At 49.7% G+C, this 9,790-nt stretch overlaps 1 protein-coding gene across 1 annotated transcript; it reads left to right on the forward strand.

Moving 5' to 3' along the window:
• The first annotated feature begins 997 nt into the window (after window positions 1–997).
• Window positions 998–5,392, forward strand: LOC119098907 (NADH dehydrogenase [ubiquinone] 1 alpha subcomplex subunit 5). Its single transcript, XM_037221951.1, has 4 exons — window positions 998–1,153; window positions 1,699–1,752; window positions 4,270–4,431; window positions 5,098–5,392. The coding sequence occupies exons 2-4, from the start codon at window positions 1,729–1,731 to the stop codon at window positions 5,263–5,265; spliced, it is 354 nt and encodes a 117-aa protein (XP_037077846.1). The 5' UTR covers window positions 998–1,153; window positions 1,699–1,728; the 3' UTR covers window positions 5,266–5,392.
• Window positions 5,393–9,790: the final 4,398 nt, after the last annotated feature.

The raw sequence follows: 9,790 nt of genomic DNA on the forward strand, positions 1-9,790 counted from the left end.
TGAAGGTTACCTGTTCGGTACCAGACCCTGCGACTGGTCAAACCCTTCGATTGCCTCATTGTGGACCATTTGATTATCGTTTCTCCTATTCCTATCCCATGTCAGGCAAAAGGACCTCGACCAACACAAGTGGCTCTTTGACATTCAGGGTCCAGTCCTGTTCCTCTGCAGCCAAATGCGCCTCTGGTCGACAGGAACCCCTTGCCGACACAGGCTCCCACACTCACACTCCCACACTCCCGCACTCTGCGCCTTGATACAGGGAGCCACCTTGTTGCAGGGGCCCGGCCAACGCAGGAGGTCTTTGGTAACAATCGCGGATACCGGCCTTGTCCGTGCTTCGTGAATGTGTCTCCCCGAGCCCAAGTCAACTGGGAGCCAACTGCTAAGCATTGCCGGTCTAGGACCTACATAGACGCCTTCGTCGTACCGGGGACGCCCGGACAGGCGAAACGAATCCCTTCAGCTGAGCTCTGAGAGTCAGGCCTTCGCCCCGAGGTCGTCTCCCGGCCAGTCCTTTAGGCCCTCCAGTTGGGTTCTTGATAGTCTATGCCGACGTTCCATAAGGCCACTTAGGGCTTAGCAGAATATGTCCCCTGTGCCCCCCCCCCCCCCCCCCCCCCCCCCACCCCGCTCACCAGCTGGCTGCGCCCATAGATGTGTAGGTATGCACGTAACACAGTGCTATTCAGCGAATCACTTTCAAAACGCAATTGAAATACGGATAATGGCGTTTGGGCCCCAAAACATTACCTAGTTCAAGCCAATTTCGCGTAAAATATGGTTGTTTTTGCTGGTGGGCCTATCCTGCTATATCTTGGTGATTTGTTTCAACTATTTGGTGGAGATTCAACCAATCTGGTGGAAATATTCTTTCGGGACATTTCGTTTGTGTATTTGGTGACTTAAGTAGGCATTACGGTTAACGAATTTGTTAAACCGGTGGTGGAAACGCCCATTTTGATGTCAATAGCCTAATCGGCAGTAAAATACTCATTTTGGCTGCGATTCATCCAATTTGGCTGAAACGTCTATTTTGGTCATTTTAACTCATTTTTGGTGACTGGTTTGTTAGGTGCCTTTTTCTTCTTCTAAAAGAGGAGGGTGATTGCTTGAAGAGCACCTGAAAATTTTGTGCTCTTTATTTCTTAAGGTTCGCTGCTTGCACAAGGGATTTTTGGCGTGCTGCAAAACTTAACATTTGTTGGTTCTACAACAAATGTGGTGTTAAGGGTTGTGTCGTTAAAGACAGACTAATACATTTCTCATTGGATGCATGGGTCTATTTTATGTATAGTTTACAGGCTGCTCATTTCACGTCATAATTATCTTCACTGATTTCACTCAGTAACTGATATTCAAGAATGCATCATTATGCATGTCATTCCTTTTCCTTTGCTGATAAATGCTGGGCATGTCTGATGAAGAAGGGCTGATGACAATACAAACCACATATACCATGCACTGGTGCCTGCACTAATGTGGGCTGGTACTGGCATGGATCACATCACATCCCACACCACTTGATTGAGTTAAGTTTTTGCTCATGCAGTCCTTAATTTTCTGGCATTGGTTCTGTTCACCTTGTTTAAGTGTGATAAGTTTGTATTAAGTGCAGTGTTGCCAGAGCAATGATGAGTGCCTCCACCAATGTACTGTCGAGCACAATATTGATAACATTTCCTCATTGCATTTCAGGGATAACAGGTTTGGTGGCCACACCAAAGGATGGCTTCAAATGCATTGAAGAGGGTATGAAGTTTCAAGTTAATCTTCCTTAGGAATGCTTTGCCTTAGGACCAAAGTGTATGCTGTCTGGAGTTCTTTGACATACATGTCCTAAATTGTGCAGCTGTTCATGCCTGTAAAGCCCTCCTTTGAATTGTTATGTTTGGAAGGTGAAATGTGCCTGTTAAAACCTTAAACTGCATGTTATGATGGTTCATTATAATTGTGTGCACTCTACAAATATCTTTATCCCATGTTGGCTTTAAATGCAAAGCAAGGTAGCAATGACTGTACTGGGTATTTGCGATGTTGGCCAGGGGCAATAATGGTCAGTTTAGGAACATTGCAGTTTGTTTCAATAGCATGGCAACTGTGGGGGGGGGGGGGGCTTGTGGCAACAAGACCCTAATATTTTGCTAGGGGCATTCAGCATTTTGCCTCTTGATGTTTCAGATTATTAGACAATGTGTATTATATTGACTAGGTCTCTTCCTTAGACTTGTCACCCTCATACTCAATCTCTTCCCTAGACTTGTCACCCTCATGCCTCAATGTTTAGGTCCCATGCTTGTGGCCTGTACAGTTTGTTGCTACATAACCATCTTATCTACATACCTTGCTACAGCATGCATTGCAGTTCAGATGATTGTTTTACTATCAATAAGACTGACAGATATATATATATATATATATATATATATATATATATATATATATATATATATATATATATATATGATGCCCAAGTCAAGAAGGTTTGTTTTTGCTTATGGAAAGACAATAATAGAGAGCAAATCTGGCCATTTATTATGGTGACAATGAAGGCATCCCAGTGACTTCCTGTTTGAGGATTGCATAGTTCACACACTCCTGCCAGGTCTGCACCATCACTGTGTATGGTGCAGCGCCAAGTGCTTCCAAACGTTCTCTGACATGATGTGTTTAGATTGGTAAAAGCGCCTGCAGCATGAGCTGGATCCTTACGGTCCAGGCAACGGCAATGCACGTGGCACACCGCTGCTCGGCTGATCCCTCTCTACGTCACCAGCTCCTTTTTAACACCTGCTGTAGATGGGGTGTTCCGCATGTATATGGGGCTTTAAACTGAAATAACCATTGTAAAGATCATTTGGTGCAGTTCTGCAGCCCTGCCCTTCCTTAAACCTAAATCCCTCAAGTTTCTGAGCTACACGCCCAGGAAAGATGCCCAGACTTTTTCGGGGAGACTATTCCAGGGTCACCCAGGCATCCATGATGCCAGAAAAGTGGTGTTATGATATGATGTCATGATGTTATGATGTCATGATAAGACAATCCAGCCTGACGACTTCAGCGATGGGTTTCTTTGCGTTATGCCTCACATTGCGGAGAACGGACGGGGAGGGGCGGACAGGGGCTATATTTAACCCCTTGGCAAGCAACATGAGGGTGGTTGCCCTTTACCCATCTGGTGGCGCTGTGCCTTGGTGTCTCCGTAGGGGAGATTTACGCAGGTTCTGCGCGACCAGGAATAAGAATATTTCGAGCTTGAAAAGAAAGCACGAATGATAGGGGTCTCTTCAGGTAGACAAAATGCACCTTGAGCCGTATGCTGTATTGTGTAGTACGCGTTGAAGAGCCATGCTCGACTGGTGCGGCACATTTGTGACTCCTTACAGTTATCTAGTGCCCGTGAAAATGAAATGAAGCAATGCACGCAAAGTTTTCATTGTCATGTACTAAACGTAGCACGTAGCCAAAATATGTCACACCGGGCCAAATGTCAAATGCCATGTTGCCATGTTCTTCGTCGCTTCATCTTTTGCTACGTCCCAAAAATGTCTTAAACATTGTGTTGCACGTTGTTCGCAATTTAAACCGTACTTGCAGGTCAGGTCATTATCATTGTCTGGGTCAAGTGGTATTAATTAACAATAAAGTTGATGTATGGCATCTTATCTGTAATTGCAGTTGTTCTACTAAATCGCTGAACTGTATTATTTTTAAGAAGTTTCTGGAATGAATCAGTATAAAGCGCATTACGAACAAAATACATATATACGAACATAATCTAGGACATGATGTTGTTGCATCATGATATGATTACAGCAGAAAATTTAGTCAAATCGTCCTTCGAATCGCCACTCAAAATTGCCTTTCGTGGAGTACAGTAATGGACGACGAGTATGTTGCATAATGACGTTATCATGCCAGGCCTCTATGTTCCAAATGTTTCACAGTGCGCACTGGACAGAAAGGTACGCAACATTCCAGGACCGCATACATTTGCGCGCTAAAGCTGGTGCAAAAGCATGACTGTAGAAGTGGTCGTAACACGCAATGATCACGGACGGAGAAGAGCGTACGAAATCTCTCTCGGTGCCCCCCCTCCCCGACGCAAATGAGAAATCATTGGCGGCTACAAGTGTAGTGTCATCAGTAGAACCACTGCCCTCCCACTACACCTGCCATACATGCGCGTGGTTTTTGCATGGCTTTTTCGTGGCGTTTCGTGCCGCCGCCACGCGCGTCGTATATTTGCGTATTCCTCATCTGCGGCAGACAACTGGACTGACTGGGCTGGCCGTGGTGAACAACCCGCACCACCGGCTGACGGTGCTGTACGAGAAGATCCAGCGCGTGCTGGTGCGGATGCCGCAGGAGGCCGCCTACCGGCGCAGCACCGAGGCCATCGTGGCGGAGCGACAAGCTGTCTTGCAGGCGGTGGGTATGGCCCCAGCGACGGGTCCGGCGACAGGCTGTCTTGTAGCGGTAGGTATGGCCCCAGCGGCGGGTCCAGCGAGAGACTGTCCTGCAGGCGGTAGGTACGGCTCTGGCGGCGGGTCGGGCGAGAGACTGTCCTGCAGGCGGTAGGTATGGCTCTGGCGGCGGGGCCGGCGACAGGCTGTCTAACAGCGGTAGGTATGGCTCCAGCGGCGGGTCCGGCGACAGGCTGTCTTGTAGCGGTAGGTAAGGCTCTGGCGGCGGGTCCGGCGAGAGGCTGTCATGTAGGCGTTAGGTATGGCCCCAGCGGCGGGTCCGGCGAGAGGCTGTCTTACAGCGGTAGGTATGGCCCCAGCGGCGGGTCCGGCGGGAGGCACGGGGCGGCCAGGCATGCCGGCGACGGGAAGCGCCGTGACGGGGTTGTGCGCGGCGAAGGAGACATACATGCATTTTGCCCTACTGAAACGGAGCTCACATTCATGTCACTAACGGGACGTAAAGCTGCCACCAAGTTCGTTTGAACAGTGATGAGTCCACCCCAAACACCGAGTCACTATTCCGCTAGAGGCGCTGTTCGCACGTGCGGTACCTCGCGTGCGCAGCGCCGACAGCGCACCGCGCGCGTCGATACGCCGCCGCCCTGACTGATGCCGTGTCCGTGGCCAGGAGAAGGACCCCGTGATGGTGGAGCAGAAGCTGGGCTGCGGCCAGTGTGAGGAGCTGATCGTACAGGCGGAGAACGAGCTGGTGCTGGCGAAGAAGATGCTGCAGTGGAAGCCGTGGGAGCCGCTGGTGGAGCAGGCGCCCACCAGCCAGTGGAAGTGGCCCATCTAGTCTCGGTTTTGGGCGTCGGTCGTGCCGGTCCGTGCGCTGAATGAGTGTTTGGGACGGCTGCAGGTGCTATGTCTTCGTGTCCGTTATGAGGTGCTTGGAAGGCGCTAATATAGAGATGTCTCTGGTGTCTGGCGTATACTGGGGACGGTCGGCGAGCGAGTTTGGACGGGGAGGAGGGAGGGGGCGTTCATGATGTCCACAGGTCATAATGTCCTCAAATGAAATCCCCTTGAACAGAAAGCATGCTCTTCGCTGGTTGAATGAGTAATGGTTGGGGTTAGGGCTCATTACGCTGTCCATGGTGCCCCATGCTGTTGCCCGGGGCCCTATATGTTTACTTGCCGGTGCGCTCCGATCGCCAGTCTTCCACGGTGCTCTGGATTTCCCATCGCATTTGCCCGGAGGCCTGTAAGGAGTCCGATGTGCCAGCCTGCCGGCCATTCCTGGTCGCCCCGGGGCCCTCTACATTGGTCTTTGCTCCTTCCGTGATGTCAGGATGACATTACTCTCGCCAAAAGCGTTGCATGTGCTTGCGAGTGTCGGCATTTCCGTCATTAATGGCTTGCTTGGTCGCGTGAGCAGACCTGGCCAAGTTTATTCACGCAACTAGTCCGAAATATACGCGAGACTTACTTTCCCTGGCATCATAGCCACTTACAACAGCAGCTTCATATGCTCCGTTAAATTTTATGTCCGTTTGCCACGATAAACCCGACATGGTATTGTCAGTTTCTTTTGGTTGTTTGTTGCACTCATTACACAGGTGCATAACATTCCTAACACCTTTTGAATGTTAGCACATTTCGTACTTCTTCATTAGTTAAACTAAAACTCTGCATCAGTCAATAGCCAACAGCTTATCTATAGCCTATTTCTCGACTATCCGCTGTCCCTTCCTGCATGCAACGCTCCTGGATAAGGTTTTCTTGCCTGCCGACTCGTTCCGTTCTTTTCCCGCCTTCTTCTATCACGTTTTTTCCTGCCGATGATTTCTGCTTTGCTTCCTCTTGGACGTCTCCGCCCCTGCGATCTACCTTCATGTCATTGTCACGTACGCCGCCGGACAGCCAACGGGATGGTGAATGAGATCACACGCTGGCGACTAATGAGTTGACGGCTGAAACGGGCGGCATTCTCGTGGTGGGGCGGCAGTGGAACTGCGACACAGTGGAGTGGCGAGCACCGGTGCCCAGTGGCAATGCACACCGTTATCAGGTCGAAGTGGGACCGCAATGGGACGGCGGCGAGGCGGTAGTGTGACAGCGCTGCCCTCGAACTGAGACTGCGATAGGACATCAGGGAATGGTGCGAATTCACTGCAGCCAGCAACCAACCGACTACCGCCGGCCTACAATCATGGACTGCCAACGTCATGGGGAAAGCGGGGAGGGACGGAGAGACATGTCGCGCTGGTTCAGTCAGCTTCTCAAAGTTGACGTCATGCCTACGGTAACTGCAATGAAAAAGAGCAGCTTTGACAAACCAGACCGAAGACGATCCGCTACCCTGAAAGCACAGCTATTAGCTGGCTCACACGGTTAGCTAGGCAGTAAAGTATCCTGCTCAAGCAGTTAATTTGGTTTCGCGCAAGGTTTTGGTGTTTCACACACGCACGCTCGCACGCACACACACACGCTCGCACGCGTCTGCACACATTACACTATATATATATATATATATATATATATATAATATATATATAATTATTATATATATATAACGCATATATCTCTCTCTCCCTCTCCTCTCTCTCTCTCGCTCCTTCGCTCTCTCTCTCTCCTTCTCCTCTTCCTCTCTCCCTCTCCCTCTCTCCTCTCTCTCCTCTCATCCATCTCTCTCTCCCTCTCTCTCCCTCCCTCTCCCTCGTTCGGCGCACTCTCTCTCATCGTTCGACTCCGTCTCTCTCTCTCTCCTCGTCTCTCTCTCTCTCTCTCTCTGTCTCTCGTCTCTCTCTCTCTCTCTCTGTGTGTGTGTGTGTGTGTACGTATGTGTAGATCACACATTCGCCCTCGCAGCCCAACTATTGTGAGAGCGCGCCCAGATTCACAATGTTAATCTTCGCGCGTGCAGCGCTATTTAGGCCTTGCAGGTTGTCTCATGCCTTTAAAAAAGCGAATTTTGGCCGTTGATGATTTTGTGACAGTGACATGCGTAAAGAGCCCACTCGTGACGGACACAAAGCATTTTCACTTACGCCCCTGTGCAGTCCACGAGGACCGCGGTGATGAAAGATTGACTTCCAATTTGGCGTTGTCTGGAAGCGCTTAGGAAGCGCTGGAAGGCTCAGTAGTTTTCCGTGATGAAAGCCACCTATTTTGCTGTATTTCCATCAGTAGTTCAAGACTTGGGTCTTCATAAGCAGCAGTTGGAATATGAATGTGTATTGGGGAAATTACCATCAACGGTTGTGAAATGTTTTGCCTACTTACTTGTCATCGCGTCGATGGGAGCCAGGCGCGCAATTTTTACCGCTGGTCAACGGAACGCGGCCATGTCAGGGTCAGGGCTAAGAACATCCCGACAGCGCGCACACGCACATGTACGCAACACGCCACCAACTGCGACCTGGCCGCAAGATCTTACCCCTCCACCTCAAAACCTGGTTTCTGTCGACCAACACGAGTTAAAGATACTGGTCAGCGATCAGTACTGTACATAAATTATTGACGGACGTCCTCAAAACAACTTCTAAGCTGAGATGCTTGTTCCCCTGAAGCTTTGTTTGGATACTTCCGTCGCTGAAAATAGCACGTAAGCGCGGGTTGCGTGGATCAACAGTCGACCAGGCGCGTGTTCCCGCGTCCCGCGAGCAGCAGAGCGGCGTAAGGACCGTTTCCGAATAAACCGACAGGGTCGCCTTCACGCGCTCGCTGAACATCCCGCGTTACATCGCAATTAGCTGAGCAGTGTGGGACCGAGCCCTTCTCTCCCATGTCATACAAAGGAAGCACACGCCAGGGCCGGCCTCGGGTCACGGCCTCCGGTCACCCCGAGGGCGACCCGACCCTCGCTCAGCGGACGAGTCGGAGAGAACATCTGCCGGACAATTGCAACTACAGCGGCGGCCGGTCACGCGGCCACGCATTGACTGTTGCGAGCTGCGTAACCGCGGCTATTACGCAACACAATAGTCTTCATGTGCGGGCCCCAAGTGCCAACATACATGCACCCCGAAACAACCGGAGGGCATTCATCCCGCCATTGTCTTCCAGGGAGACGTGCGCAGAATGTACGCGTTAGTGATCCGCGAGTGGGCACGTGTGGGCCTGTATAAATTGCGAGCCTGTCCGATGCAATAGTCAGTGCCTTCTCATCAGCCTTTGGCGCAACATCTCTCCAAGATCCCCGACCACAGCAGCGCGGTCGAGGCTCAGGCCGGCCCGCCGCCCGGCCACCCGTTGCCAGTACAAGCTGGCCCTCAAATGTTGTATCGAGATGTTGTTGTATTTCTATTACCATGGATATGGTAATAGAAAGTCTTCGCAGCACTTATTTTTCGCGATTTAACTTAAGAACCTCCACCACAACTTAAAAAATGAAATAGACACCAAATAGCGTGTGTATGCGCGCTACTGACAATAGAGGCCGTTGACCTTGGATGACCTACAAACTCTATGAAATGAGTCTTTAAGTGACCTTTTTTGACCCCGGTATGCATAAGAATGATATCACAATATGCTTTCAGTGGCATGTTCAACTCTCCGCCAAAGATGCCTATTATAATTGCCTGTTATGAGCTCAGCACGCATTTTCCAGAAGGCACTCATAGAGATAGGTCATGATCTGAGCTAATAGCGTGTTCTCTGTAGGTTATACGATGGTTGTGAATGTAAGTTAGTTTCTTTTCCTCATATAAAATATCCACAACCACAAAAACTACGCACGCTCTCTGCGTTATTTTCGAGAAATAACAATGCTCAGCTCAGGTCACTGACCTCGCCCGTTTCGAAAATATGCAAACTAAACGAACTATAGGTACTATATTGTTCCGTTACTATGGCTATTTCGAGCAACAACAAATGCACACAAAAAGATTATGCGTGGCAAAGGTTTTTAGTTAAAGGTTTTAGTTTAGTTTTAGTTAAAGGTTTTTAGCAAAGGTTTTTTACCTCTTTGACTTGACATAGATCAGTGGCCCTGGAATATAAAACTTCATATATGCACAAGTGATGCCAAATTGATAGATGAACAGGCATTGAAAATTTGATGCCGCTGCGAGCATTTCTCTTTGGGCAGGGCTTGAAAAACCGTAGGGCAGAAGTCAGTTCCCCCGTCCCCGGACGGGCGCGGGCTGAACACATCGAACGGTTCCAGTTCGGTCCATCCAACGTTCAGACCACATTATGAGGTTTCGCGCCATGCGAAATGTTTTTTTATTGTCAGATGAGGTCACAAAATAAACGACATGGGTGGATGGCCTGCGCGGCAATTTCGCCACGCAAAGAACTGCATTCTCCATTCCTCGTTTCAGTTGGTTCATACACTGGATGAAGTCCCCAGTCAGGTTCAGCTATATTAACACGCG

The sequence above is a fragment of the Pollicipes pollicipes genome, unplaced genomic scaffold (genome assembly GCF_011947565.3).
Source record: "Pollicipes pollicipes isolate AB1234 unplaced genomic scaffold, Ppol_2.1 Scaffold_4740;HRSCAF=5597_pilon_pilon_pilon, whole genome shotgun sequence".
In the NCBI taxonomy this organism is placed as follows: domain Eukaryota; kingdom Metazoa; phylum Arthropoda; class Thecostraca; order Pollicipedomorpha; family Pollicipedidae; genus Pollicipes; species Pollicipes pollicipes.

What these genes read in the sequence shown, in the direction of transcription:
- LOC119098907 (XM_037221951.1), top strand. Translation starts at nt 1,729, where the DNA reads ATGGCTTCAAATGCATTGAAGAGG. An exon ending in CTTCAAATGCATTGAAGAGG is followed by an intron (nt 1,753 to 4,269) that starts GTATGAAGTTTC and finishes CATCTGCGGCAG; the next exon opens with ACAACTGGACTGACTGGGCT. An exon ending in GACAAGCTGTCTTGCAGGCG is followed by an intron (nt 4,432 to 5,097) that starts GTGGGTATGGCC and finishes GTCCGTGGCCAG; the next exon opens with GAGAAGGACCCCGTGATGGT.